This window comes from Aethalodelphis obliquidens, unplaced genomic scaffold (genome assembly GCF_003676395.1).
Source record: "Aethalodelphis obliquidens isolate GAN/ISIS:26980383/991018 unplaced genomic scaffold, ASM367639v1 scaffold69, whole genome shotgun sequence".
NCBI lineage: Eukaryota > Metazoa > Chordata > Mammalia > Artiodactyla > Delphinidae > Aethalodelphis > Aethalodelphis obliquidens.
Window position 1 is genome coordinate 8,636,030 of NW_020838013.1, and position 27,647 is coordinate 8,663,676.

Here is a 27,647-nt window from a genome sequence, read left to right on the forward strand (position 1 = left end):
CTAGAACAAATGTCCAGGGGGGTCCACCCAGACAAGCACCTGGCCCTCCATCCCGCTGCCCCAGGAGTGGAGGCCTGGAGGGCCCGGTGCTGTGTGGGTGGCTGCAGCTCTGGGGAAGGCAGAGGTGTGATCTGATGCCCATGTCCTGGGTTTCTGAGTGCCAGATGAGAAAGTCTGTGTTTGCTTAAGGGAAGCTCTCGAGGTTTCTGGCGTGAGATGTGCGTGCCCCAGGGACACTGCAGGGAGGGGGTGGGCTTGATGTGCGGTGAGAAGGCGGGGGAGGGGTGCCGTTGGGTCTAAAGGGCACCAGGGACCAGGGCCCATCCGGGTGGCAGCTGAGGGAGAGGAGAGAAGGTCCTGAGCAGGCGTGGGTGGTGGGAGCCAGGGGTCACGAAGGCGTTAGGATGGCCCCCTGATCGTGTCTGGACACGGTGGCCCGGCGTTCACGCAGACAAGTGAGCGAGGTGAGGGTTTGTGCCGGCTGGGTTTAGAGTGAGGCAGCAGCCCCAGGCTCGGGCAGTGGCAGACGGTCAGCTGGAGTGGCTGGGACTGGACACTGCTCTGGAGATGAGCGCAGTGTCCTGAGCAGGCTGAGGGCTGTGCTGGAGAAGTGCGTGCCCCTGGCTGGCTAGCTCAGCTCCCCGCTGCTGCCCACTGTGTGCCGGGGGTGTGGCGTCCCCATGGAACCCCGGGGGGATGTGTACAGGCTGGTACAGACACACAGCCACAGGCGCGAATGCCAGTGCAGTGTAGGGGCTGTCCAGGCCTCCCCAGGGAGACCTGAGATCTGAGTGGGAGGGGGCGGGGGATGACATCTGGGGTAAAGGGCATGGTCCAAGCCTGGAGGTTAGGGAGGTCAGAGTGGCCGAAGGCAGGTCCTGGAAGCCTTGGCCAACCACAGTGAGAAGGGAGCAAGGGATGTATATATATATTATATATATACATATATACATATGAGGTTAGTACCAGTTGGGGGTTGTTACCCAGGTAGGAGTTTGGTACCCAGGTGGGAAGTTGGTACCTGGTGGGAGGTTGATACCCAGAAGGGAGGTTGGTATCTGGGTGGTAGACTAGTACCAGGTAGGATATTGATACTTGGGTGGGAGGTTGGTGCTCAGATGAGAGGTTGGTACCCAGGTGGGAAGTTGGTACCTGGTGGGAGGTTGATAGCCAAAAGGGAGGTTGGTATCTGGGTGGGAGGCTGCTACCTGGGTGGTAGCCTGGTACCCGGGTGGGGGTGGTACCTGGGTAGAAGACTGATACCTGGCTGGGAGGTTGGTACCCAGGTAGGAGGCTGGTACCTGTGTGGGAGGTTGGTACCTGGGTGAAAGGTGGTACCCAATACGAGGTTAGCATCCAGGTAGGAGATTGATACACGGGTAAGAGGCTGGTATTGGGTGGGATATTTGTACACGGGTGTCAGGCTGGTTCTCAGGAGAGAGGTTGGTACCCGGTGGAGGTGGCACTGAGTCCTGCTGACGGATGTGGGCGGAGGGGGAGGGCAGGGGGATGGCTCAGGTCGTGGAGGTAGAAGTACCTGCCTCCTCCCTGACTGGATCTGGAGGATGGGGGGAGCAAGGCACAGAGCGATGAGACCAGGAGCCGTTTCTAGGGAAGGAGCACTGCAGGCGGCAGGGTGGAGAAAACGGGGGCTGTGCTTGGGGCCTGGGAGCTGGAGGCTTGTGTGGGGCCGCCACGCGAGATGACGGGGACTAGAGATAGTCCTGTGATTTGAGCGTCCCAGAGCTCGACGGGGTGAGAGTCAGGGCTAGAGCACTGGGCATGACGGTGCCTGGGCCGAGGAGCACAAATGGGTGCCGGCAGCCAGGGTCCTGCCCTCTCCGTGGCCCTGCATGGCCTGTGCCATCTGCTACACCCTTGGCTGTCCCACAGCACGTGACACTAACTCACTGCCTCCTCCCGAGCCCTCCGCCAAGCCCGGTTCCCCTCCCCCCCCCCCACCCCAACCATCCACACTCCCGCCTCTCCTTTCCTCTAGACTCAGTGATGCTCCCTCTACTCTGACACTTGACTTCTGCCCGGCTCAGGGCGGGGCCGTCTGCGTGTCCCCTTCCGGGGCAGCCTATGTGATTGTGGCCTAAATGGAGCTGCGGGGCCCCCATTCGGAGCTCCGGGGGGTCATTAGCGTCTCTCCAACATCCCATCCGGTCGCTTGTGCTGCGAGCCCTCACGGCCCACACCTAAGCCTGCAGGGGACTGTAGGGTGACGCCCCGAACATCACCAGCCAGCACTTTCCTCCAGCTGCTGCATGCCAGCAGCGCTTCCTGTGGGCACCCGGCTGGGAACGAACACTGCCCGCCCGCGTGGACGGTGTACTGTGCAAGCCTGCGTGGCTGCCGAGGGGTGCACGCTGGGTCCCCGCACACGCACAGTGCTTGCAATCTAGGCACCTATGGTTTTCCGCTGGCTCGGCAGTTGGACTGGACCAGCCTGGGGCAAAGGTGTCAGGAAGTAGCCCTACAAGGCCCGCTGCTGAGGTGAGGGGCAGAGGGCGGAGCTGCCACTGCTTCTCCAGCAAGCTCCCCACCTTGCTCCTGGGGACAGGGTGGTGAAGGAGACAGAGGCAGTGAGATGTCAGTCAAGCCTAGCAGGCTGGAGGTGCCCCCGCAGCACACGGCGCAAAGGGTCTGTCCACGGCAGTCCACCGCCCCAGACCGGCCACGTCTGCAGGCCACGTCTGCTGGGGCTCTACAGACTCCACCTGGTGCTGTCCCACGCACGGATCGCAGCACCTAGCCCCCCACTCTTACTGTGGCCAAGACCAGACTTGGCCCCGGGGGTCCCTCCGCAAGGGAGCCTCTCTAGCTGTCGCTACCTGAAATCGATGCCTGGCCACGCCTCCAAGCCCTTCTGTGGAGATGCAAATGTTTCATTAGCATGTAAACAGCCTGAGGTAACCGGCTCTCAGGCAAATCCCTCCCATTCTCCCCAGGGGAATCAGGGAACTGAAGAGGTGCCCGACCCACGGGAGAGTGTGGATCTAAACAAGGAGGACTCACGGATCCTGGCACTGTGGCCAGCGAGTAGAGGGAAGTGCCCTTAGGAGGGCCCTGGGTCTGCCCAGGAGCCCACATGATACACGGAGCTGGGCCACAGCGGACCTCTGACCCAGATCCCCATCACCTGGTCCAACAGGAAAGTGAGAGCAGATGCCTGGAGGCACAAGGGGTCCCCGTGTCCTGGGGTGGTCATGACTGGGAGCCCAGGGGATGGATGTCCGGGGACAGGAGACCAGGTCCAGAGGGAAACTCTTCCTGCAGAGCCTCCAGCAGCCCAGGGGTCCTGGGGGCTGACTTGTCCAGCACAAGAGTATTTCAGGATTTCCCCCCTTGGTCGTGGGCCAACCCCCACCCCCACCCCACCCGCGGCCCATTGCACCCGTGAGTGCTGCTGAGTTGTGTGTGTGGAGACAGAAGCAGCCGCGAGGCGGCAGTGCAGGCTTGCACATCACCGCCGACGTGGTCGCGGCCGGGGTCCACCCACGCAGCGTCCCGGGTCCGCCCGGGCCAGATACCGCCATGGTCCATGAGGGTCATCAGGGAGACGGGACACTCGTCCGAGCCACCCCGGTTCACCCCATCTGAGTCGCCCCGGGCTGCACCGTTGTAGTTGGGAGAGGAGAGGGACTGCTCAGGGCAATGAGGTGTCCCTGTGCCTGGGGTGACGCGGAGTCGCCTTCAGAGGGAGAGCCTTCCTACGGGGCCTCTGGCAGACCAGGGTGCTGGGCGCTGCCTTGCCGAGCGCAGGAGGATTTCGGGGGTCTTCGCTGTCTTGGGCCGACCCCGCAGGCCAGTTCCACCCCCTGAACGGTGCCAAGTGGTTGTAGGTGTGGAGATAGAAGCGGCCGCACGGCGGCAGGGCAGGCTCACACGTCACCGGCCGGGGTTCGCCTGCGTGGCTTCCCGGGTCTGCCCGCGTGACATCCAGGTTCCACCTGCGTGGTGTCCCAGGTCCACACAAACCGGTTACCACAGTGGTCCACGAGGGTCATCTGGGTGACGGGGCGCTCGTCTGAGCCACCACAGGTGCCAGGTGGGGCCACATTGCAGCTTCAGTCACGGGTCTCCCGCTGAGGTCCTGTGGTGTGGGACCTATGTCACGTCCCCCAGGCACGAGGATGGTGTCCCATGCTGCCCAAACCTGGGACTTTGCGTATCCAGCCCAGCGCACCGACCCCCCCAGGCGGTCCCTCCAAACTCTGGGCCTTTGGTTGAGCTGCATCTGCCTCCAAGGGGAGACTCCGACCCTAACAGCCGGTCATTAACATCTCCATGCGGTTCAGCTGTTTGAGATGCTAAAGGTCTGGGCGTGCCGCTGCCTCCGGTTTGGGCGCGGCAGGTCCGCTGGTCACCTGAGCACCGCCATGAGCACCGCCACCAAGGTGGAGCGAGGCAGTCACCCTACTTTCCTGGGAGTCACTAGCGGGTGGGGATCCGGACGGGGCCAGCCGGTCAGTTCTCCATGCCGTGCTCTGGGACCCTCATGAGCCCGTGGAGGTGCGTTTCCCGACCGACCAGAACACCCTGGGTCTGCTCTGGAGCTCACGCGCTGCTGGGAGTGGACCCCACCGCACCCTAGGGTCATGGCCCCATGTCACCAAGGCTGGGGGACAAGTGGGGATATGGGAATAAGGGGTCCTGTGTCTGGGGGTGACGAGGACCTGATGGGGAGCCTGGGTGAGGCAAAGCCCAGGCTCCAGAGGGACCCCAACTACACCAGACCACCGGTGGCACGGGGCCCTGAGCACCGCCTGCCCAGCACAGAGGATCCTGGGGTCCTACCCCCTGCATCAGGGGCCAACCCCCTGAGCTGGTCGCACCCCCAAATAGGGCCAAATGGTTGCGTGTGTGGAGACAGAAGCAGCCGCGAGGCGGCAGTGCAGGCTTGCACATCACCGCCGACGTGGTCGCGGCCGGGGTCCACCCACGCGGCGTCCCGGGTCCGCCCGGGCCAGATACCGCAATGGTCCACGAGGGTCATCAGGGAGACGGGACACTCGTCCGAGCCACCCCGGTTCACCCCATCTGAGTCGCCCCGGGCTGCACCGTTGTAGTTGGGAGAGGAGAGGGACTGCTCAGGGCAATGAGGTGTCCCTGTGCCTGGGGTGACGCGGAGTCGCCTTCAGAGGGAGAGCCTTCCTACGGGGCCTCTGGCAGACCAGGGTGCTGGGCGCTGCCTTGCCGAGCGCAGGAGGATTTCGGGGGTCTTCGCTGTCTTGGGCCGACCCCGCAGTCCTGTCACACACCCCGAACTGTGCCGAGTGGTTGCTGGAGTGGTGACAGAAGCGGCCGCGAGGCGGCAGTGCAGGCTCACACGTCACCGGCCGTGGCAGCCGTGGCCGGCATCTGCTTATGGCCACATCTGGGGGTCTGCCCCATCCTAGCTTGGGAGTCTACCCATGGCAAAGTCTGGGGTTTTCCCATGTAAACCTGGGGGGTCACCCGTGGCAAAGGCTGGAGTTTTCCCACCATAAATCTGGGGGTTCACGCATGACAAAACCTGGAGTTTTCCCACCATAAATCTGGGGGTCCACCAATGACAAAGCCTGGAGTTTTCCCACTGTAAATCTGGGGGGCCACCCATGACAGAGGCTGGGATAGTCCCACGAAAATCTGGGGGTCCACCCATAAAGTCTGGAGTTTTCCCATGTAAATCTAGGGGTTCATCCATGGCAAAGGCTGGAGTTTTCCCACTGTAAATTTGGGGGTCCACCCATGGCAAAGGCTGGGTGTCGGGTGTGGCGCGGGTCCACAGGAGCAGGCTCTTCCCAAGGCCCTGTCTGAGGTGCAGTCAGAGCTGGAGAGCTCTGGGTCCCTTGCTTAGGCATGTCTCCTCCCCCCACCCATGGCACCAGCACCCTAGACTTGGAGGCTGATCCCTATGGAGGGCCGGGCCCCAACACCCCCTATGAGGCCACCGTGGTTGCCCCAGGGACAGGGTGGCCCAGGGTGGCTGGGGGAGACTCGAGGCTCTCTGGTCTCTGTCCCAATTCTGAATGCGCAGGCGATGTCCTGGGCAGCGGTGCACAGGGTGGCCACGGCAGGGCTGGGAGGTTGCCGGGCTCATCACCAGGGCGCGCCCGCGAGCCGTGGAGCACAGCGGGCGTGCCGCCTCCTGACAATGGATCGTGGCGGTGAGGGGACGGGGCGCCCGGCCACAGTGGGGAGCCCGCGCGTGGAAGCCACTGTGCTCGCGATGGGCACCATCAACTAGACGACACTCGAGCAGGGAATCAGCGCCTGCCTGGCCCGCGAGACCACGGTCCCTTCCCTCGGCCCGACCTGAGCCCCAACCCCCCACACCCCTCACGACCGCTCCATGGACTCCGGGCTCACGGCGTGGTCTCAGCCGCGGTGGTGGCAGAAGGCGACTCCGAGTCCCACTGGAGCGCCTGGCGGCCCCGGCCAAGACCTCCGTCCAGGGGCAGAGTATGCGCCCAGTGGGGGCTGGGTGGGGAGCAGCCTGCAAGGTCCGCCCTGAGGGGACATGACTGTTTTGACCTCGGAGTGGGGGAGGGACATTTGGGGACAATGCCAGACCCTGTCTACAGGATGCCAAAGGAGGGGTGTGGAGAAGGCCCTCTTTGGAGAATTCCAGGACAGGAGAGGAATGTGCGCTGGACCGACCCGGGCGGAGGTGGGCCTTGCGGTGGCCCCAAGCACGGTCCCCGCTCTGATTGGCTGGCAGAGCAGGGGCGGGAATTCTGGGCGGGGCCACCCCAGTTAGAAAAAGCCCGGGCTAGGGCCCGAGGAGCAGGGTGTGGGAGGGGGGTGGTGGGAGGGATGGGGGGGCTCAGGGGAAACTGGGGAAGTGGGGGAACTGAGGGGTAACCAGGGAAGCGTGGGGTACCGGGGGCAACCAGGGGAAGATGGGGAAGTGGGGTGCAGGGAAGCATGCGTGGGCCAAGGATCACCTTGGACGTCTGGAGCCTGGCAGGAGCGGAGCAGGGTGGCGGGGCTGGCTTGGGCAGGGCTGGCGGGCACCTGGGAGCCTGGCGGGGATGCGGGGCGGGCTCCCAGGTGCCCCGCAGGCAGGACGACATCGGTGTGGGGAGTGACAGGCCCAAGCTGGCGGTGCAGAAGTAAGAGGGGGGAGCCAGGCATTCATCCCGGTCAATTTTGGTTTCAGGTCGTGGCAGCTGGTGGACGGGGGAGCTGGAGAGAGGCTTGCCCCAGGGCCTGGGCGGTGGAGGTGTAGCTGGCAGCCGTGGGCAGGTGAAGACAGCGCTCTGCCGGGCCAGGTGAGTCCCCTTCCCCTCCCTGGGCCTTGCTCCGCTGGCCTTCTGCATAAGGAGGTCTGGGGAGCCAGGGCCAACGAGGCGAAGTGGCTGACATCCCGGCAGAGCGGCAGGGTGACGGCAGGGCAGGCAGCACAGGTGACACCGTCTCAGGGGGAGCTGAGGCAGGGCGGGCTGGGAGCTGCGGCTGTCCCAGGTGGAAAGGGCATTTCCAGAGAGTCGGGCGGCAGATGGGGCAGGGCTGCCAGCGAGGGAGATGATCCAGCACATGGGGGCCGTTCAGGCCCCGGGGCAGACAGGACGAGGCGGGGGACTCAGGTCAGTGGGCCGCCAGCTGCCACTTCACCCACTGCAGTTCATTTAGTAGCAGGTACAGGGGCGGCTCTGGCCCAGGCCTCCTGAGGCCTGAGCCGGAGCCTCGAGGGCCGGAGAACGGGCTAGAAGGCAGGCGCAGTGTGCGGGGAACCGCCGTAGGACGTCACCTGGGGGGAGCGGTGGCCACAGCGACAGGGCCCCAGGGAGATTTCTGCAGCAAGGAGGCTGCCGCGGGCCCAGCGGGCCACCATCCCCATGCGGCACTGCGGCCCAGGGGCTGGCGCAGGAGGGCCCCCAGTGAACTTGGTGACACTGGTGACACTTGGCCCTTACCGCCCGCCCCTGGGACTGGCACGGCAGACAGGACAGCACCCAGGGGAGTCAAGGACACCGGCGAGACCAGACTAGGCGAGGGAGGCGGGGCGGCGTGAATGAGAGCTCTGGGGGGCGGGAGGTCGGGGCGCAGGCAGGGGCAAGGAGCTGGAGCCTGGCAGCGAGCCGGGGGTCACTGGCCTCCGAGCCCATGGCCAAGGCGGGCCTCTGCGGGCGGTGACGGAGCAGGGATCAGTCCGCGCTCAGACCGGAGACGAGGGTGAGTGTCCAGCCCGCTGCCCTCCCACCCCCGCAGCCACTGCTGCCCACTCAGCCAGCGCCTTCTCTGTCTGCCCACAGCCTTGTCTCCAGTGGGTGTGGACGTGCCTGCCAGCCACGGAGGCCGGGCGCCGGGATGCGGGCAGAGGGACATGACATGGTCCGGCGTGACGGCGAGGACAGACGGGACGCTGTCCGGCCTCCCTGGTGAGCACAGGTACAGGCCAGGCCCCCCGGGCCAACTGACCCGCACCCAGCCCTTATGGCCGTCCTCTTTCCCGTAGAACATTCTCGGCTGGCCCCGCGGGGGAGCTGGAACACCCCGCATGTCTGTTCCTTTACCTTCCTGAAGGAGCCAATACACTACTGCTGCTCTCTGGACCCCAGAACCCTCAAGATGACAAGGTGGGGGGTCCCCTGCCACACACGGGGGGCGGGGGCGGGGGGCTCGGGGCCGAGAGCTGGGCACTCATTCTGTCCTGACCCACAGAAATGGTGCTACCCAGCTCACGCCTGGGCCTTGGAACCCGGACTTCTTCAAGTCTTTCTAGCTCTGACTGAGAATATGCTGCATCTGGAACCACTACACACCCTGACTCAGGAACCAGCTCTGGAAGGTGGGCGCGGGCACCCCTCCCGAAGCCCCCTGGCCGGACCGCCCTGACCCGCCCTCACGTCCTGCCTCTGTCCGCAGGTTAAGCTAAAGGAACAGACGACCCACACCATCGGAGGAGCAGCACACCCACCCCCGCCCGGCGACTCCATCTTTGAGGCGACGCCCTGCCGCGCCCAGAGACCACCAGCAGCCTCCCTCCCTCCCCTTCATTCTTTCCTCTGTCTTTTTTCTTCTCTTCTCTCCTCTGTCTTTTGCTCAGAAGACTCAGAGCGTCCAGAACCCTGTCTCCCCGTCCCTCCTGAATTAATTTGCACTAAGTCGTTTGCACTGGTTTGGGGTTCTGGAGCAAGCCTGGGTCTCTCAGCGAGTGAGTGAGCTGCTGAGTGGCCCGGCCTCCTCGGCCTGCGCCCCCCCCAGCGCCCACCTCTCATCCATCTCTGTCTGGGGGCGACTGGGAGGGGGCCCGAGTGTGTGGGGCCCCGCCCTCCCCTCACCTAGTCTGGGCGCTCCAAACATCGGAGCAACCTCGAAGCATTCCATTGTGTGTCTATCTCGCTCTGTGTCCCTCCCTGCCAGGGCCTCCCCAGAAGCCCTGGACTCATCAATAAACACAGTTACAGGAATTGGTCTCAGGGACTCTGGATTTGAGCTGTTTGCCTGAGGGGGTTGCGCCGTGGGCTGGGGGGACATGGGGCTGGGGTGGGGCCTGGGATGGGGAACATGAAAAGGCATATGGGCCACGAGGGCCGGACACAAAGGGTGGCGTGGCGGGTAATGGATGGGAAGGGGCGATGGGTGGGGGGCTGTGGACTGGAGGGGTGGGCAATGAAAGGGCCTGTGAGGTGGGACGGCAGAGGGCACAGGGACTTCCGGGCATAGGGCAGGCACCACGTGGGGACCGGGGCAGGGGTGGCGGGCTGTGGGACCCAGGGCTTCCCTGCAGGGAGACGTCGGGTCCGAGGGCGAGGAAGAGGTCCTGCCACATAATGCCCCTGTTGCACACACATCACCCAGGCCTCCCTAGGCCCCTGCCCCGGACCCCAAAGGCCTGGTCTAGGGGATCGGTTTCTAGAATTATCCTAGGGGAGTGGTCTTGACATGCGGCCCAGGCCGGCCACGCCCCTGGGAAGTCCACCGCCCTGCCACACTCATCCACAGCCCTGCAGGCCCTGTGCGCTGGGCTTGGGGCACAGAGGCGTCCCCTCCCTTCACTCTGCCGTGGTGGAGCGGGGGGGCGCAGGGGGGCAACAAGCAGGGGCGCTGTGGGGCGAGCTCTCACTAGGCAGGCGACAGCGGGGAGGGAGTAGAGAGGGGTGGGGGCAGAGGGGAGAGGGGCCCCACGGCCGGGATGGGGATCTTGCCGCTGAAAGGCCCAGGGCCGTGTCCCGCTGGTGTCTGGCCTGGGGTTTGCGCCCGGGGTGCGAGTGCAGCCCCCGCCTGTGTTCGTGGCTGGTGTCCGGGTACAAGGCAACAGCTGGCCGGTGACGCCCCTCTGCCTCTAACCACCCCCAACCAGGCCTCCCAGCTCCTGGGCGCCAGGCGCGGCACGCTGGGAACCCGAGGGAGAAGCCCTTGGAAACAGGGCTGGGTCCCTGACCCCTTCCCGTGCTCGGGGCAGTCAGGAAATGCCTTGCGGGCCAGCTGACCGAGAGGAGATAGCAAAGGCCTGGGAGACCCCGAGCACATGCCTTTCCCAGCGTCCGGGCTGCGGGGCCCTTGACTGCTCTGGCTCTGGCCCCACGAGCTCCCCCCCGTGCACTCCCCATGTGTTCCATGCGTCTGGTCTCCTCTCTGGGGCCCACCTCCTGCCTGATGGGAGACATGGGAATTCCAGGGCTAAGAAGGGCCGGTTCCAGGCCAGCAGGGCAGGTGGTCAGCAGGGCTGCATTTATATGAAGGCATTTAATGAAGGCTAGTCCGTGGCATCCTTGGGGGCTCCCCAGTGCCTCCTGCCCCCCACCCCTGGGAGGCTTTCACAGGCCCGCGGGCAGCTCATGGGTGAGGCTGCCTCCACCTCCAGGCCCACGGCCCCCTGGACTCGCCCACATGGGTTTTGCCAGCAGGACAAAGAAACCCATCCTTCAGGCGTCATGAGTTAGAACTCCCCACGGCCTTTTTCACAAGCCCCCGTCTCTCCTGGAGCTTTGCAAAGCTGGGCCTCAGAAGATGAAAGCCCAGCTTCCCAGGGGATGGCGGTCGTGTGGTGGGCACTGCAGGTGGCCGGAGGGGCCCCGAGGGCAACCTGGCCGTGGGTGGGAGGAGAGACACAGGCACTCTGGAAACCTCTTCCGGGCATAGGGAGGACTCTGTCCACTTCCAGGGCGGCGGGGTTGCCGAAGGCAGTGGGGCCAGGGCCTCGGGGGCTGTAGCCCCTCCTGGTCATACCCGCACTCCTGCTCTGGGCTTCCACCTGGAAACCCGAGGTCGACCTGGGGAAGGGGGTGCTTCTGGATTGGCATTAGGCCAGGGTAGGGGCTCCTCGCCACATCCACCTGGGGAAGGTGTCCGAGGCCCTCGGGCCCCTGCCTGACGCGGGCTGTGCCCATCCACCTGCCCCTCCGCGTGCGCACGGCAGCTTCCACCCTGGGTGTGCCCGCCTGCTCTGTTTCCAGGGCTGGTTCCCTGGGCAGCAACCAGGAGGGGACCCACCTGGAGGGCTCTGGGTGGGTGTGGGCAGCCTGTGGGGAGGGAGGGGGTGGGCCCAGAGCCCTGGCCCAGGTTGTGAGCCCTGCCCGGGCTGGGAAGACAGGCAGCCAGCGCCCACGGCAGAGCCCCTCTGTGGAGCTGGGGACCCCAGGCTGGCATGTGTTTACCTTTGGCCCAGCCCGACTTCCTGCTTTGAGAGAAGGGGCCCAGAGGGGGCTGTAAGGCAGGCCCAGGCCCCCCACCCAAAGGCGCTTTCAAAACGCCCCTGCGCTGAGTTAAGTGTCACCAAGCAAACAGGGGCTTGAATTTCACTCCCAGCCCCAGTGGTGGCCGGGGTGGGGCGGTCACCTCCAGGGTCTTCACACCTGGACCCTCCCCCAGCCGCGCTGCTCCGGAGGCTTTAGGCTAGCAACCACCAAACCTCTGGCCTACGGAACACAGGACTTCACGTGTCTGTGTGGCCACGCATCTACGTCCGTGTGTGTGGGACTGTCTGTGCCCACACGTGTGCTCGTGTCTCCATGTGTCTGTGTGTCCACACGTGTGTCCACACGTGTCTCCGTGTACCTGTGTGTCGTGTATCTATGTGTCCACACGTGTGTCCGTGTGTGTGTGTGTGTGTGTGTGTGTGTGTGTGTGTGTGTCTCAGAGCGTCCCCGTGAACCTGTGTGCAGTGGTCAGTCGTCCGGCTGTGTGCTCTCAGGCCGTGTAGGCCTGACCGGCTGCGTCTCCCGGGCTTGTGTCCGCAGGTGTGTGGCTACAGCTGGGAGTGAGAATGTCCGCTCAGGGTCACTAACCCTGCTGGCCGTGCTAAAGGCGTGGATGGGGGCCCTGTTCTGTTTGGGGGTGCTCTGTGGGGACTGCTGGCTTTTGCGTGGCCCTGGTTGCATGTGTGAGTTCGATCTGGGCCCGGATTTAATGACCTTGTGGCCCACCTTCAGGCAGGGACTGTGGACGGTGGGGTGGGGTAGGGTCCGGCCCTCCCTGTAGCCCTGAATGGAGACAGAAAAAACTCCAACAGGACAAAGGAAATGATGTCCCTTAACCAGGCCCAGTGTGATGTTTGGGGTCAGCAGACATGCCCCCTGGGGAGTCTCAGTAAACAGGGCCGGGCCTGCCAGGGGGCCCCTCGCCCCACCTCAGGCTCCGGGCGGCACCGAGCGTAGGACGCAGTGGGCAGGGGCCTGGGCTGGCGGCTCTCGGGGCGATGCTGATGGGGGAGGGGGGCCCAGGAGGCTGGGCTGCTGCTGGGGGCCGGGACCCCATCCCCGGCCTGGGCTGGGAACCCTTTCCTTCGTCTCCCTCTTGTGTTTGGGGTCTCCCTGGGTGTTGTAGCAACAAGCCCCCGAGCCAGGGGCCCCAGTAGAGATTGTGTGACCCCCCCCCCAAAAGGGCAAACGGAAGGTTCTAGAAGGAGCGTGGCCAGGTTGGGCCTCTCCTAAGGCTGTGGTGACCACACTGGGCCACGGCCCAGGCCACCGCGCCCACCTCCTCCCCCTGCACCCTCCCTTCTCCGCACCTCTCCCCGCCTGCACCTGGTGACACGGCTGGCCCTTGGCCAGGGCTGAGGGGGACCAGCGGGCCCCTTCCTGGAAGCCCACCTGCAGGCCGGCTTGCTGGGAAGGGGCCGCTCCTCGGCGGCCCCCGCCCGAGCCGTTTCCTGGAAGCGGTCACTGTGGGTATTCTGTTCCTTGTCAGCAGCGTGTTGCATGAAGCAGACACTGCTCTCCTTGTCCTCTGGGAGCCCGCGCTCCAGCACCGAACACCTGGCCGGACACAGGCGGGCAGCCTGGGCTGTGGGGAGCCGCACGGGCCTGGGGCCGGACCAGCAAACCATCAGGGCGCCAAGCGCGGGGCCCGGCCCACTACTGCCCCACGCTGCCACGTGCCCGGGCCTGGTGGGGCCCGTCCTGGGGGCCGGGAGGCCGCGGCGGGCGCGGAGCTGGGAAGGGGGTAGGGGCGCCGGGGTCGGCAGGCCACGGGTTCCCACGCTCTGCAGAGAGCCATCAGCACGCATGGGAGGCTGGCTGGAGAGCCCGAGGGGGCGGGGGAGCGGGGTCAGGAAGTAGGGCAGGAGCGGTCACCCCGAGCCGGGTAGGAAGAGGCCCCCGGAGGGCGGGGGAGGAAGGGAAGGACGCCGAGATGGGAGGAACGTGCCCTGGGACAAGGAGTAGGAGGAGGGGGATGGTTGGGATGCCAGGAACAGGACGGCCACCAGCACTGGCGGGGAACTTGGGGACCCTGAGTCGCCGGGGGGCCGGTCCCAGGCCTGGGCGAGCTATGTGCCAGGGGGCTCCTGGCAGCGTGCGGGCCACTGGGAGCCCTTGGAATGCCGGGAGGCCTGGGCAGGGCTGCAGGACAGGGCTCGAGACACAGGTGGGGGAGCGCAGATGCTCCCAAGGGATAGCGTAGGGTGCGGCGTCGGGTGTAGGGTGCAGCCTCGGGAACCCATGACCGCCAGGGGGCCCCCAGAAGATGGAGTAGTGGTCGACGGGGTTAAGGGGTGCTGGGGGACAGGGCCCTGGGGCCGCATATCTGAGGAGAACTCAGGTCCAGGGCACAGGCCTCCCCCCCACCCCCGTGCCACCTCTCACGTGTGGGCAGTGGGGCTGGACGGGACGTGCAGGAGACAAGGCCCAGGGGAAAAGCGGAGGCCCCTTGGGTTTATTCAGGTGGCTTTCAGATCCCGCCCCGTGCGTGGCGGGGCCCACGGGGTACAGGGCAGCACACACAGAGCCCCCGCCGTGCGCCCCATTGGTTGGCGGTGACATCACCCCTGTGTCAACACCGAGGAGTCGACAGCTTCCCGCCAGGCTTTATGGAGCGGGACCTGACCCGCCCGGGCCTCCACCCCACGCCCCACACACGGCCACACACTGGCCCACTGTTCTGGGGTCTGGGGGCCAAGGCCCCCAGGGCATCCCGGCGCTGCCTACTCCTGCACCCACTCCACGGGCCTGGCCTCCACCCTTCCTCCCTCTGGGAGAGGCCTGTGGATTTGGAGGGCCACAGGGCAGCCTCTGGGATGGGTCTCAGGCCCACGTTTGTGGGTCCCTCCAAACATAGGCCAGGCCCGCACAGACCTCAGAGAAGCCAGAAGGGGACACCCCTTCCTGGCCCCAAGCGCTGGCAGACACCCATCCTGGGACTGTGGGCCATTGGTCAGAGGGGAGGGCAGCGAGACCCACCGTGGTGACACCCTGGCCACCCAGCCTCGTGACATCCCTGGAAGTGGCACCTCCAGGGCCCCCTCTGGGGTCGGGGGGACTGGTCTGCCCCCTGCAGCCAAGCCCCACAAGCCCCCCGTCTCTCGGAAGGTGGTGGGAGGTCTGGGGCAGAGGCAGGGCAACACATGGCCCGGGAACCTTGCTTCCCAGAACCTCTGCGTGCGATGGGGACCCCTCAATAGAGGGCCCTCTGGCTCTGCCAGGCTGTAGGGACCCCAGAAAGGCCCAGAGGCTGAGGCCTGGCATCGGGAACAGGCCGGACTCCGACGTACGGCGCCTGCCCCCGGGGCCTGGCGGGCCCGCGCCCCTCCACGCCCCCTGCTGCCGCACTGCCATGCCGGCCTGCTGGGGGCCCTACTTTAAAGTTTTTGCCCCCCTGAGGTTACTGTCTGCCCCTTTCCAAGAGGTTTCTGGGGCCCAGATGGGATGAGCCGGCCTAGAACGGCAAGGGAAGCCGGGCAGGAAGATGGGAGGGCCCTTCCTGGGCACTTTGGGATGCCCTGAGCGCCTACGGGTCACCGCATGCTGGTCTGGGACAGGCACCAGAGCCCCCAGCCTGGGGAGTTGGGGACAGACGGGTGGCGGGAGGGGGATGGAGGGACACCAAGAAGGTGGGAGGGATGAGAGGGGGGTCCCTGTCCTCTGTCACCAAGGAAGGGGCTGGTGAAGGAGGGGACAGCCCATTGGGTGGCCAGGAGGGTCCCTGTCACTCTCGCCACCCAGGCCCGGCTCCAGTTAGCTGCCTACATCCCCCTGCCTCTCTGCTGTGTCCCTCCCTCCCCACGGCCCTTTCCGGGACTGACCCCGCACCCGGGCCTCACACCCCGACCCCATCTGTCCCTTCGTCCCGCTGCCGGCCTGGTGGGGGGCCGTGGGCCTGGAGCCTCTGCTCCCCGTTGGCCCATCTGAGGGTGAACGACCTCACCTGGGACGTGGGGCAGAGGGCATGTGTGCCAAGAGTGGCCCCCAAGGGACACGTGGCTGTTTGCAGTTCGGGAGGTGGCCGAGATAAAGCGGCTATTTTCCCAGTGGGCACAGAGCCAGAGGGGGCCGAGGGGCAGCCCCAGTCAAGGCCAGGCCGCTGCCTCAGGCTCCCCTCTGCAAGGAGCAGGGAGCACGGCGGGAGGGGACAGTTACACAACAGCCCCGCGCTGCTGCTGGTCCGGCCGCCGCTGCCGCCGGTGGGACCGGCCTGGCGCCCCTCCCCCTCCCCCACGAGCCAGCCCTCCCTCTGGTTCCCAAGACGCCCCCGCCCCGCAGGCGGCTGAGAGGGTCGCAGACTATTAGCCTCCCACATGTGGGAGCCTGTCATGCGACAACTTAATTAAGGACAAATTTCACGGGTCCTGGATCTGGGTGGGCACGGCCCCTGCCCAAAGGGGCTGCGACCCAGAGGTGGGGAGGGGAACGGATGGGGCGGAGTCGGAGGCCCGTGAACCACAGGAGGGAGGCTGGGACGCTGGGATTAAGGGCTGACATGACGTGCCTGTCACGGATAAGTGCTCACGGGGAGGAGGGGACGGTGGGGGCTGGGTGGGAAGGACAGCAGGACGGGGTCTGGAGGAAATGGAATTCACAGGGCCACCCCTGCGTGCTCTGCCGGCCTTGGAACCTCCTTGAGCGGCAAGAAGGCCTCGGGCCTGGAAACAGACCCCCACCCCTGCCTACCCTGGGCCTCCACGGGCATCGCACTGGGGCCCGAGAAGCCATGCAGACGTCCGTCCTGAGCTGGGTGTGGGGCCCAGCCGGGCAGGCTGGACGCCGCACTCGGCCCTCCCCGGGGAGCCCGGGGTCAGTAGGAAGGGGCCAGCCCGAGGGCCGCGGCCGCCCAGCCTGGAGCGAGCCCACGGGTCAGGACGGGCCCCAGACATCCCTGCTCCCCGGCCATCTGTCACGGAGCTGTCGCCCAGGAACGTGCTCCAGACGTGCTCTCCCTCCGGATGAGGCCCCGTGCGGGCTCCGGCGCCCCGCCCCCGCCCCCTCCCACGCACACCTCGGTCTGTGAACACGATGCCTGAGCCGCCCCGGGGTGCCCCCTTCCCAGCCTGGGTCTGTGACCCTGCACGTATTGGGGACATGGGCCTCTGCACATCCGTTCTGACATTTCCCCAAAGACACAAGCGGCTCCAAGAGCCCCAGCCTCCTCCCCTGCAGCCCCGTTTGTGTTCACTGGCTGCCTCAGAAAGGGGTGCTTCTCGGGCCTCAAGAGAAGGCCGCCCGTCCCGCCTTGGCCAACAGCAAATGGCCCATCCCGTCCAAAGTGGCAGCAGGGGCTCTGAGGACGTGCCCACTGCTCTGGGGGCCAGCCAGCCTGCACCCTGGGGAGAAGCCCTTCAGCTCTGCCTCTCCCGGGCCAGGGCCCCAGGGAGGGGAGGCCCAGGGCTGCTCCCAGAGAGTGGCTACCTCTCCCCAGGAAGCCTGCCCAGAAACAAAGTAAGGCAGGGGAGAGGATGAAAGAGAGGCTGCAGGGGGCGCTGGGCAAAGTCCCAGAAGGAGGGATTTCCCTGGAGAGGGGAAGCCCCCAGCTGACCCTCGGCCCCCGTGATTCGGCTCCTGGCCGACGGAGGCTGCCCACCTGCGGGCCTGCTGAGTGCGGTGCCGGAGGGCTCTGCTGTTCTCCTCCACCTTCACCCCTCGTGCACCACACACGCAAACTCTCCCCGGTTTTTGTTTTAACTCGTGAGCTCGGCAGACAACCAGCGTGGGCAGCCTGACCCCCAGCAACAGCTGCCCCACAGCCAGGCCCGTGGGAGCGTCTACTCAGCCTGGCCTGAGTCCTCTGTCCCTCCTGGATCGGCTCGTTCCAGCCCCTGTCCGCCCCCAGGTGCCGCGGGCAGAGGTGCTGCCGGTGGTCTGGGGAAGCTTCCTGGAAGAGGGGCTTGAGGTCCCAAACTCAGTATGCGCTGGCCTCCAGCTGCCAGGAGGAGGTGTCCCCGAGGGGCCCGGGATCCCCTCCACCAGAGCCACGAGCGGGCCTCAGGGAGACGCGTCTGTACTGAGAGAGAGCTTCTAGTGGAAACACAGGCCGCTCCCCTGAATTCCACAGACAGCTGGGAGGGGTCGCTGAGCTCCCACAGACACTAAGGGGACCAGCAGGATGTGGGTGAAGCTGGCTCAGACCCCTCGGTCTCTACCACCCTAGGGCTCTGTGTGCACGTGTGGCTCGGGGGTAACTGGAGGTCCCCGAGGGCAGAATAGCCCAGCCTCCATGGCGGGGATGTCCATCAGCAAGAAGACGACCCTAGCATGTAAGATGGGCCTACGGGACAGATGCAAAGAAACAGGAGGAACCTTCTGGAAGGTGAAGGCTTCCGCAGCTAAGCAGGAAGAGGAAGGCGGGTCTCTGTGTAATCTCACCTCCCACCGCCCACTCCCCAGCCCAGGCAGAGTGGGCAGGCCGGAGGGGCGTGGACCACATGGGCCCTGGGGCACACCCCCCAGGCAAAGTCCCGGCCACTGACCTTGCAGCTCAAACAGGGCCGGAGGGGCCGGGCCCACCCCGGGTGGGCGGCGGGTCAGGGTCGGACGCACGAAGTCGGGGAAAGGGCAGTGTGTTGCACTGGGGGCGGGCAGGCAGCCCAAGGGTCACCTTGGATGGGGTTGGGGTCTCCTGCTGCCCACACCCCCAGTGCAGGCCAGCTTCACAGTTTCATGGTGGTGCAGGTGTCTGGGGGGGACGGGGTTAGCCACCCCACCGGGTGCCCAGCCAGGAAGACCCTTTCTCTGAGGCCGCCCCAGCCCTGGGGGCGTCTCTGGGACCTGCTGTTCTGCTCACACACGCCTCCCAGGGGCCCCCGGTTCCTTTTGGGCAGGGGCAGCCTTGCACCCATATTTCCAGCTCCCTGCACCCCAGGTGCCCCTGCTGAGCCTGGAGGGCAGGCGCAGACGGGGTGTCTCCACGTAGCACCAGGGGCCACAGAGACCCTGGCACCCCGGCTACCCCAGGCACCTTCCCCAGGGCATGCCGAGCACAGGAGCAGGCCTGGGGCGGGCACGTACCCCCAAACCAGCTCCCGTTTCCTCCCGCCAGCCTGGCCATGGGGGGAGAAGCAGCTGTGTGGGGTGGGCAAGGCGAATGCAGCCCTGCTTCGAGACACTGCTGGGACCACGGCAGAGCTCCAAGCCCTCGGGCCGGCTGGGGCCTAGACGCACCCACAGGCTCACAGCCCAGGCCTTGCTCACGGCTGCCTGGGGCCCCACGGGTGCACCCGCCCTGTGGGCAGTGGTCAGCGTGCGGGAGGGAAAGAGCTTCCCTCAGCCCCCCGTGTCGCCCCCAGAGGTCACGGGCGGGCCTAGGCTCAAATGACCTCTGGAAGGTTTGGGGCTGGCTTTTGTTCCGAGAGGAGAGAGTGCCAGTTGCCTTAGAGGGGCCGCGCTTAGCGGGGACTGTGGCATGGCGGGAAGCCCCCCAGGAAGCCCAGACGCTTCAGGTTCCGGGGCTCAGCGAGGGAGGGTCCCCTACCCCCTCCACTGCAAAGCTAAGAGCAGGCGTGGAAGTGGGTAGGGGCCTCGGCCCCCCAGAGCCCTGGGTGTGTAGGAGAAAGGCCGAGGGATCAGGCCGGGAATCCCCCCAGCCACCCCCAGCCTCCCCAGGCAGCCCCTGGGCCGTGAGACCAGCTGGGCCTGGCCCTGCCCTGGGAACAGGAAGGCCACCTCTTCCCCAGCGATTTCCCCAGCTCTGGGTGCCAACGGGGGTGCCCAGCCTCCAGAGACGTCTGGTCGGGGAAGACCCCACCCTAGTGGGTCTTCTCAGTGGCAAGGCCTGTTCCGGGAGGAGAGAGGCCGATCCGGCCGGAAGACCCTCGGCCACCTGGACCCGCAGACGCTGCCTGCCTGAAGCTCCCTGGGGACCCGGGGCAATCAGAGAAGCGTCAGCAGCGCTGTTTATTTTCAAATGACACTTTTTAAGAAAAACAGCCTCACCCAGATGCTTGGCCCCGAGTCTGGAATGTGGAGAGACAAACAGCTATGCCCCCTCCCCAGAGCCTGCACGGCCCTCTGGGGGGTGGGGCAGGAGCTGGGGGCCGTCCTAGGCGTGGAGCCCGGCTCTGGGCTCTGTCCTCGTTCTCTTGTGCCCTAACGGCCCTGACACCCCTGCAGACCCAGCAGGGCCGGCTTGTCTTGGCCAGCCTGCCGGCTCCATCACCCCAGGCCTGGAGTTCTCGGACTTTCGCTACTGCTCCTGTGTGCTCACGCCACACCCTGGGGTAGTCCTGTGCTTCCAGGCCCACCGCGCTCCCGGCCTGTGTCCACCTCGGCCTGCAGCTTGCCCCAACCCTCTCTGCCCTCTGAGCCCCCACCTCCAGGAAGCCCTCCGGAAGAGCTCAGGAGGGCCTGCTCCTGGCAGGCAACTGGCAAGCCCCCCTCCCCACCACGCCTGCATCGAGGGTCTGGAATGGAGCCCTTGTGCCCACAGGCCCTCAGGCAGACGGGGGTCAGCGGAACGCACCGGGGGGACGGCTGGCTCGGTGGCCCCTGCCCTAGAGGAGCTCCCAGACCCCAACCCCAGCCGCGCTGCTGGCCCTCGTGCCCCTGTGTGACACCCCACCCACAGCACAGAGGCTGGTCAGGAGGCCGACGGGGTGGCAGGGAGCCAGTGGGGTGGCCTGGGGCTGCTCCTGACCTGGGTGCGGACCCAGCCCTGGAGCCTGCTTTCGTCGGGGCACCACAGACCCTCCCGCCCTGGGTTGCCCAGCTCTTCCGGGAGGATGCCCGTGCTCGCCCATGGTCCGGCGAGGTGCCCGCGGTGCGGGAGGGATGCCTTCCCTCCCCCAGGAGGGGACTGGCCCCTGGATCCCTGACAACCCACTGCAGAGGGGAAAAGGCGCCCGGCTCTGCCCCCAAGCCCGTGGCTTCCTGTCTCGCCGCCCACAAAGCACTAAAGGCCAGCGGGTCCTGGGACATCAAAGGCCCCGGGAAGCTCATTGTATTGAATTAAGTGTAAATGAGCCCGAGGCAGGTGGCTTGCATTTCCCACAATTACCCCTGCCCTGGGGGGGCTCCTGGGCCAGGACAGGCGGGACAGGAGGGGCCCAGACAGACGGTGGCACCTCAGGCCCGCATTGCCCGCCACGGGCCCGCATCGCCCCGCCACGGCCCCTTGCCCCTGAGGGAAGCCTAGGGCAGGGCATTAAGAAGCCCCGTGAGGTGGACCCTGCTTTGACCCACCCCCTGGGCCCCCTCGGCCTGCCAGGTGGGCAGTATGAAAGCTTCCCCAGGCCCAGTGCCCTCGGGGCCCAGGCCGGCCTTTGGGATCCTCTCACACAGAGTTTCCCACCCCTGTCTGAGCGCAGAGGCCAGCACCCGTGCCCAGCGCTCAGGGGGTCACGGGGGCCAGCGCAGGAACCCCCGCTGCTCCCCTCACTGGCGGGCGGGCGCCGAGATGCCGGGCCAGTGCCACTTCCCAGGCTCCTCTGGAGGCCCCAGGAGGTGGTGAGGCCACAGCGTGGAGGGAGGGGCCGGGGGCCTGGGGTGGGCAGAGTGATGGAGCAGGTGAGGCCACAGGAGGGGCCCCAGAAGTCAGTGACCCAGGGGATTATCGCGCCGGGTCGCTGCGAAGTCGGCTGAGCAAACGCCAGCGCCAGGGGTCAGGGAGCCGCGACTGGCAGGGCCCCCGAGGCCCCCTTTCCCTTTCTGTTGTTTTCCAGGTCAAAATCCAACTCATGATCCGCCCCCTTAGGGACTATGTTCCAGAAGGCCCAGTGGTCCCAGCACCCCTGCCCAGGCCCCACTCCTTCTCCCCGCCCTGGGGACGGCCACCCCTGCGTGTCTCCGTGTCCTGGGGGCACCTCTGTCCCCTTGGAGCTGAGCCCTCCCCTGCGTGGGCAGCATGATTTTCTGCTTCTCTGGGGCTGCAGATCGACTTGGACCTGGTCGGGGGCAGCTGTAATCTCATCATGCCCAGTGATGCCTCCACTGGGCCAGGGATGACCTGGTTTATGTCAGGTCACCAAAGCCCTGGCCGCCATGCTTGGTCCGCCTCGGGGGTAGGAGGGGCGCCTCCCTCGAGACCCCAGAGAGAGCAAGGAGCTGGTCCGGCCAAGCCGGGTGAAGCCAGCGCAGGCAGCAGGGTGGGAGAGAGGCGGTGTGGGGGATGGAGGAGGCGCCCCCGAGCTCCCCTCGGCCCCTCCGAGCAGCTGTTGGGCTTAGCCGGGCTCACTCCCCCTGGTGTGAATATCCACCATAATCAATCATGGACGGCTTAGCCCAGGGGGCTGGGCAAACCTGTCAGCCGGCTCCAGGCAGCAGGGACAGCTGCTGTTCCGGAGGGTTCCCAGGGGCCAGACCCACCAGACAGTGGCCTCGGCCCCCCTTCCCCGAGGGGCGCCCACTGAGGGCCCAAACTGGAGGGCAAGAGGGAGGAGGAAGCCGGTGGCAGAGGCGGCCAGCGGGGCCCAGCCCTGGCTTCTGAGGCCCCCACGCCCTGAACCCCCATCATCTGGCTCGGGCCAGACGGTGCAGGCTGTGGGTACAGCTAGGGCTGCGATCCCGTGCCCCACCAGCGTGGGGTCGCAGGTCTTCGATGAGATGCTGGAAGGAGGGGGCAGGCTGACGGATGGGAACAGCTGCTGCCCCCGGCTCTCCCGCACGGGCAGGGTTCCCTTCTCCTGACGGAGCCCCCGGCTGCCCCGTCCGTCGTGGCCACCCAGGACCGTGTGTCCACCCTCCCCTCCTGCTAATTCCCGCCGGCATCTTCCCAGTGCTCCGAGCAGTTGGATGCATTTTCCAAATTCTCGGGCCACTGCTGTTTCCTCCTCAAATTCCTCGCCCCCCTCACCCCATCCCCGCCATGGGAAAAGGCTGTGATGCCCGGACACTTGCTCTGTCTTGGGCCGGGCGGGGGGTGGGGGGGGGGAGCAGCTGGCTGGGCCCGGCAGCTGTGAGGTGCAGGGGTGCCAAGGAGAAGAGCCCAGATTACAGGGGCGTCATGGGAAAGCTGTGAGCAAATGCTACCCAGACCCCTCCTGCCGGCAGCCCCGTTCCGCTCCCTCTCAGGATTTCTGGCCTCCGAGTGGCCCTGGAGGAAGGCAGATGGAGCTCCAACAGGGACCACTGTGTCCTGCTGGCCACAGGCTCTGCCAGGAATGTCCATCTGCCTGGGCCGAGTCACCTGGCTCAGAGCACAGGGACCAGCCCTGACGCCCGCTCATGGGACATAGGACGGGCCAACTAACCCCCCAACACAGCCTGCAGGTGGGCTCCACGGACGGGACCCCGGATGACCATGGAGGAGGGCCTCCCACGGGGCAAGGCTCCCTCCTGGAAGGGGATAGAGTGTGGGCTGGGCCAGGAGAGAGGTGGGGGCAGCGCCGGCCAGGTGTGCACAGGGCAGGCGCTGCTGGGGGCTCTGACCCCCAAGCCCACCTCAAGGGGTCCAGGAGCCCCGAGGACAGAACCTCGTAGGCACAGCTGGAAGCCTGGCAGTGGTAGCCGGCGCGGCCGCGGGGTGCCGGGCCCTGCAGCCAGAGGCGGGTTCTCTGCTGACGACGGGGGGCTTTTTCTCTGCCACTGGGGAGCGAGGTGGACCCGACCGTAGACCCCGGGCCTCATCTTGCACGTTTCCCAGGCCACTCTGGTCTCAGTCAGTCCAAAGTTGCACAACGGTCTCGATCGGTCCAAAGTTGCAAGACCAGCACTTTTTCTCTGGATGGCGGCCCGGGGTGGGCTGCACCAGCGCTCAGGTCTCGGTCCGCAGCCAGCGGGCCCTCTGTGGGCCTTGACCCTGGGCCTCCCCCAGGCTGGCCGGCCTGCCCTCGCTCAGCTCCAGCCCCCTCCTCCTCGCAGCTCCGACTGGACCCCCTTCAGCAGCCGTTTTCCCCTCCTTCCCGTAATAAAAATTAGAATTCTGTCTCCTGCCCACTGGACGGGACCCCAAGACAGCGTGGCCTGGTGCCCACCGTGCCTGACTGCTGCCTGGGCCCGGCCACCTGAAAACACACATCCCGTCTGACCCCTCTCCCTGGGGCCCTGTGCGTGGGGGGCCCTCTCCTGCTGCCTTTCTGACCTTTTTTGCTCCCCCCGCCCCGCCTCCTTCTGCATACAGCCTGCAGGCCCGGCCGCTTTCCTGGAGGATGAATTCCCAGGGGAAGTGCTGACGGCACCCGGAGCCCGTGTGCCTTCCCACACTCGCGTCCCCACGTCTCACTCACTAGCGGCCACGGGTGGCCTGGCCCGAGGCGAGGGTACCCTGCACAGGTCAGGGGGAGAGGAAACATTCTCCTGGTGGGGACGGGAGATGGGGGTGGGCAGCAGGTGTGTGGGCCCCAGGCCAGGCCAGCAGGACGCCATCTTGCTGCCCTGGGACGCTGCCCACGGGGAGAGGGCCTCCGACTTCAGACAGTCCTCAGCTCATCGGTTTTACAGCCCCTTGAGCGGTCTTTGCTTTATTGGGTAAATACATGTGACATAGAAACCGCCGTTGGGCCCATGTGTCGGGGAACAGAGCAGCAGCGTCAAGCACCTTCCCGTTGCTGTGCGGCATCGCCACCTCTCTGGGCTCTTCATCTGCCCAAGCGGAAGCCCCTTGGCCCACCCAGCCTCCTTGGGCCTAACCCCTGGAGGCAGACGGACAGGGAGGCCGCTCTGTGTCACCTCCTCAGGGGCTGCCTGAGACACAGAAATGTCGACTGGTATCCCCAAGTCCCAGGGCTGGGTCGTGGCAGCAGGGCCCCGGGTGGACAGACGGGGACATGGCGGAGGGCCCTGCGTCGTCCCAAGGCATCAGCCACGCGACCCATCGCTGGACGAGTCTGGGGCCCTGCCGCCCACCTGCCTGCTGGAGGGTCAACCGCACAGCCCTGACAGCCAAGGGGGTGTCTCACCTTCCAGCCTCTGGCTGTCATTAGCTGCTCCCGGGCGGGAGGTGTGGGCCCTGCAGCCAACGAGGATCCAGGCTCACGTGCAGCCACCTGGACCTCATTACTCTTAAGTGGTCGGGTCGCGGGGGGGGGGGCGGGGGGAGAACGTCCTGCGCCCGCCCCCCACCCCTCCAAGCCAGCACTCTGGGGGCTTCACCACAGAGGGGAACTGAATGAGGCCCACCCCAGAGCCTGGAAGGGACGTCTGCGGGAGGCCGGGCCCAGCAGGGAAGAGACCAGGATGGGGGTGGAGGGAGGGGATTTGGGAGGGATGGGGGTCAGATTGTGGTCCATCCCCTGGGGTCCCTCCGCCCTCCCCGAAAGGGACCTGGAGTATTCGCAGTTAAGACCACCATCCGTGCCCCATTTCTGACAGGTGGTAGGGGTCACGGTGCCTTTCCCACCAGGCTCACCCTGAGAAGGACCCTCCTTACTCTCACCCACCTCCCCACACCCCAGGAAGCCTCTAGCAGGTGACGGAGCCAGGAGTATGCCGAGGGGACCCTCGGGCAGCCAACCGGGCAGCCTGAGATCCCAGCTCTGCAGCCACAGGAGCTCCGGCTGCCCAGACCCCACCTCGAGGTGCATTTCAGCTGACAGGAGGCACCTGGGTCCTGGGTGGGAAGGGGTCGGGGTCTGGGGAGGGGCCCCCAGCACGGGCCCAGGGCGAGGCTTGCAGCTCCTGCCCCACGTGGAGCAGAGACTCCAGGGAGGACGCTCAGGGCTGGGGGCGGGGAACGGCGGCTGATCGGGGCCCTAGGGGCTGGCTCCGGCACCCGCGCTGAGGGTCCCCCACGCATCCCCACCCCTTCATCCCGGAGCCCTCCTGGCTGACCGCAGGAGTGTGCAAGATGGCGCCGGGGAGGCCAGCAGGCGGGGCGGGGCGGGGGCGGGGGCGGGGGCGGGGGCGGGGCGGCCTCCGCACAGGCTGACCGAGAGATGGGAGCGCGTCCGGGTTCTTGGCATCCTCACGTATGTGTTTTTACCCACTGAGCAATATACACTAAATGAGGCTCAAACGAGCACAGCCAAAGGAACGGCCGATTCTGTCCTTTCTTCTTAATCCCTTTGGCTTAGGGTTTCCCGGCCTGGACAGCCTGTCCGAGGGGAAAGCCGCCCGAGGGCACATGGGCATCCGTCCGGGGACATTCAGGCAGTGACCAATCCCTGGCCACCCTGGCGTGCGCCCTGCATCATGGGTCATTCCCCAGCCTGCCAGTGGGGGAGCAGCCGCTGTGGGTCCCCGAGTGTTGGTGAGATGGTCAAGGATGGACCCGTGATGGAGACCAGCATGCAGCCATGTCCGGGAGTGAAGGAGGCGCACAGGCCAGCACAGAGGACATCTTTGCCGTCCCCTGGGCCAAACCATGAAAAGCAGCCCTCTGCCCCCAGCCCCCAGCACCAACCTGGAGACCACCTGGGCCGGAGCCCAGCATGGCCACTGCCGCATCTCGGCCATCCAGCTTGGGACAGGTCAGTTCCCAGACATCCAGGCTGGAGCTAGTCCTTGAAGAGCCTTGGCGTCCAGCCCGGCACAGGAGGGCCAGGTGAGGGCCCTCTGTGGGCTCTAAGGATGCAACCAGGGGCTGGCTGGGGTGCCTGCCCTGGAGGGGGTGATGCCTCCCCTGGGCGACCCTTCACCGAAGGAGATTCCCTTTGGTGAATCTCCCTCTCTGAGGGCTGCAGGTTACCCAGAGTCCCACCTGGAGATGGCTGCCCCTTCCGCCAGCCCCCCAGCCGGGACCCTGGCACCCAAGTGTCCAGCCGTGGCCCCAGGGAGGAGCTCACCCCCACCCCGAATCAAGAAGTGTCCCCAATCCCATATAATCTCAGCCTATTTCCTCCCATCCTGGCTTCCCAGGAGGTAGGGGGCAGGCCCCTGCAGAGGCGCCCTAATCCCAGAGGGGTGCCCTCTGTTAGGCACGCTCACACCCGGCTCCCGCAAAGGCACCAGGAGTCTCGTCCTCACCCTCCACCTTCATCCTGCCCTCCCCAACTTGGGCCCTTAACTCCACAATGCCTTGCATTTTGGGGGGCTTTCTCCCGACTCCCTCCAGTCCCAGCGCCATGGAGATGGGGTGATGGGGCTGTTATCCCATCTGGCAAGAGAACAGAAGCCCAGAGAGGAGAAGGGACCCGTGGCCCATCGCACTGGGGTCCACAGTGAGCTGCTGGGGGACGGGCCCAGCTGGCCCTGAGGGGAGCGCTGGGCGCCATCCCGGTCCAGTGGAGGATCCTAAGAAAGGAGCAGGGATGAGGAAACAGCTCTGGGTCTCTAGAAGTTTCCTCCAATCTCTTCTGATTGAGTTACTCAACTCCACTTGGCCCCGTGGGATGAGGGCCCCTTCGTCCGGGTGGGGTGGGGGGGCACCCACCTCTGGACCCCAGTCCCCAGCGCCCTACCCTCAACCTGGTGAGGGGCTGCTCTGGTGGCTCTGGAGACCACCGTCTCTCCAGAGCCCCTCCGCCCTCCCTGCTCCCCACGTCACCCAAAGGTGCCCCAGGCTCCTGTGGGGCTGCCGTGAGGGCAGAATGTGGCCCAGGACCCCCAGCCCCTCCGTACCCCCTCCCCACCGACAACCTCCGAGGTCAGACACATCTCTTCTAGTTTGTGCTTGCCGCTGGAGGGGACTCCTGCTGCCCACGGGGTGGACGAGGGCGTCCAAGGGCAAAGCATGGCCACACAAAATGGCGCCCGTCTTCCTTCCTCAGCAAGAAGGGAAGCCGCCGCTCTTCGTGTGGGTGGACGCTGCGCACTCCCTGTCCACCCGCTGCCCGCTTCCTCGGCTCTCTCCTCTGCCCCAAGAGTGGCCACCAGGACGCTCTTCCCTCCAGCCCTGGGGGCTCCATCCCCCACCCCGCCCCACCACCCTTTCCATCTTCCAAGCTCGTGTTTCGGCCCTGTCCCCAAGGCCCCAACCTGTCCATCCTCCTTGCCTTCTCCAAACCCTCTCTTTTTCTAAATGTCCACTTGTCCCCACTGAAGACCCTCCATCCTTCCCAAGTTCTCTGTCACATGCCGTGCAAGCTCTGACCCATCCTCCCAGCAAACCTCCTGGAAACTTCTACCTCTTTCCTGGTCTATCATCTCTCCCGGCTCCTCCCAGCAGCCCCCTGGAAACTTCTACCTCTTTCC

At 66.1% G+C, this 27,647-nt stretch overlaps 1 protein-coding gene and 1 pseudogene across 1 annotated transcript; one reads left to right on the plus strand and one right to left on the minus strand.

Annotated features, from left to right (window-relative positions):
- The first annotated feature begins 7,022 nt into the window (after positions 1-7,022).
- LOC113611231 (uncharacterized) lies at positions 7,023-8,159 on the plus strand (annotated as a pseudogene).
- An 845-nt stretch (positions 8,160-9,004) lies between these two features.
- LOC113611198 (uncharacterized) lies at positions 9,005-9,383 on the minus strand (the record flags this gene model as incomplete). The annotated part of the gene is given in 4 exon segments (XM_027089826.1): positions 9,005-9,086; positions 9,088-9,226; positions 9,229-9,325; positions 9,327-9,383. Coding segments are annotated over 4 exon segments (375 nt in total), but the record flags the coding sequence as incomplete, so codon positions are not given.
- Between the last annotated feature and the right edge of the window lie 18,264 nt (positions 9,384-27,647).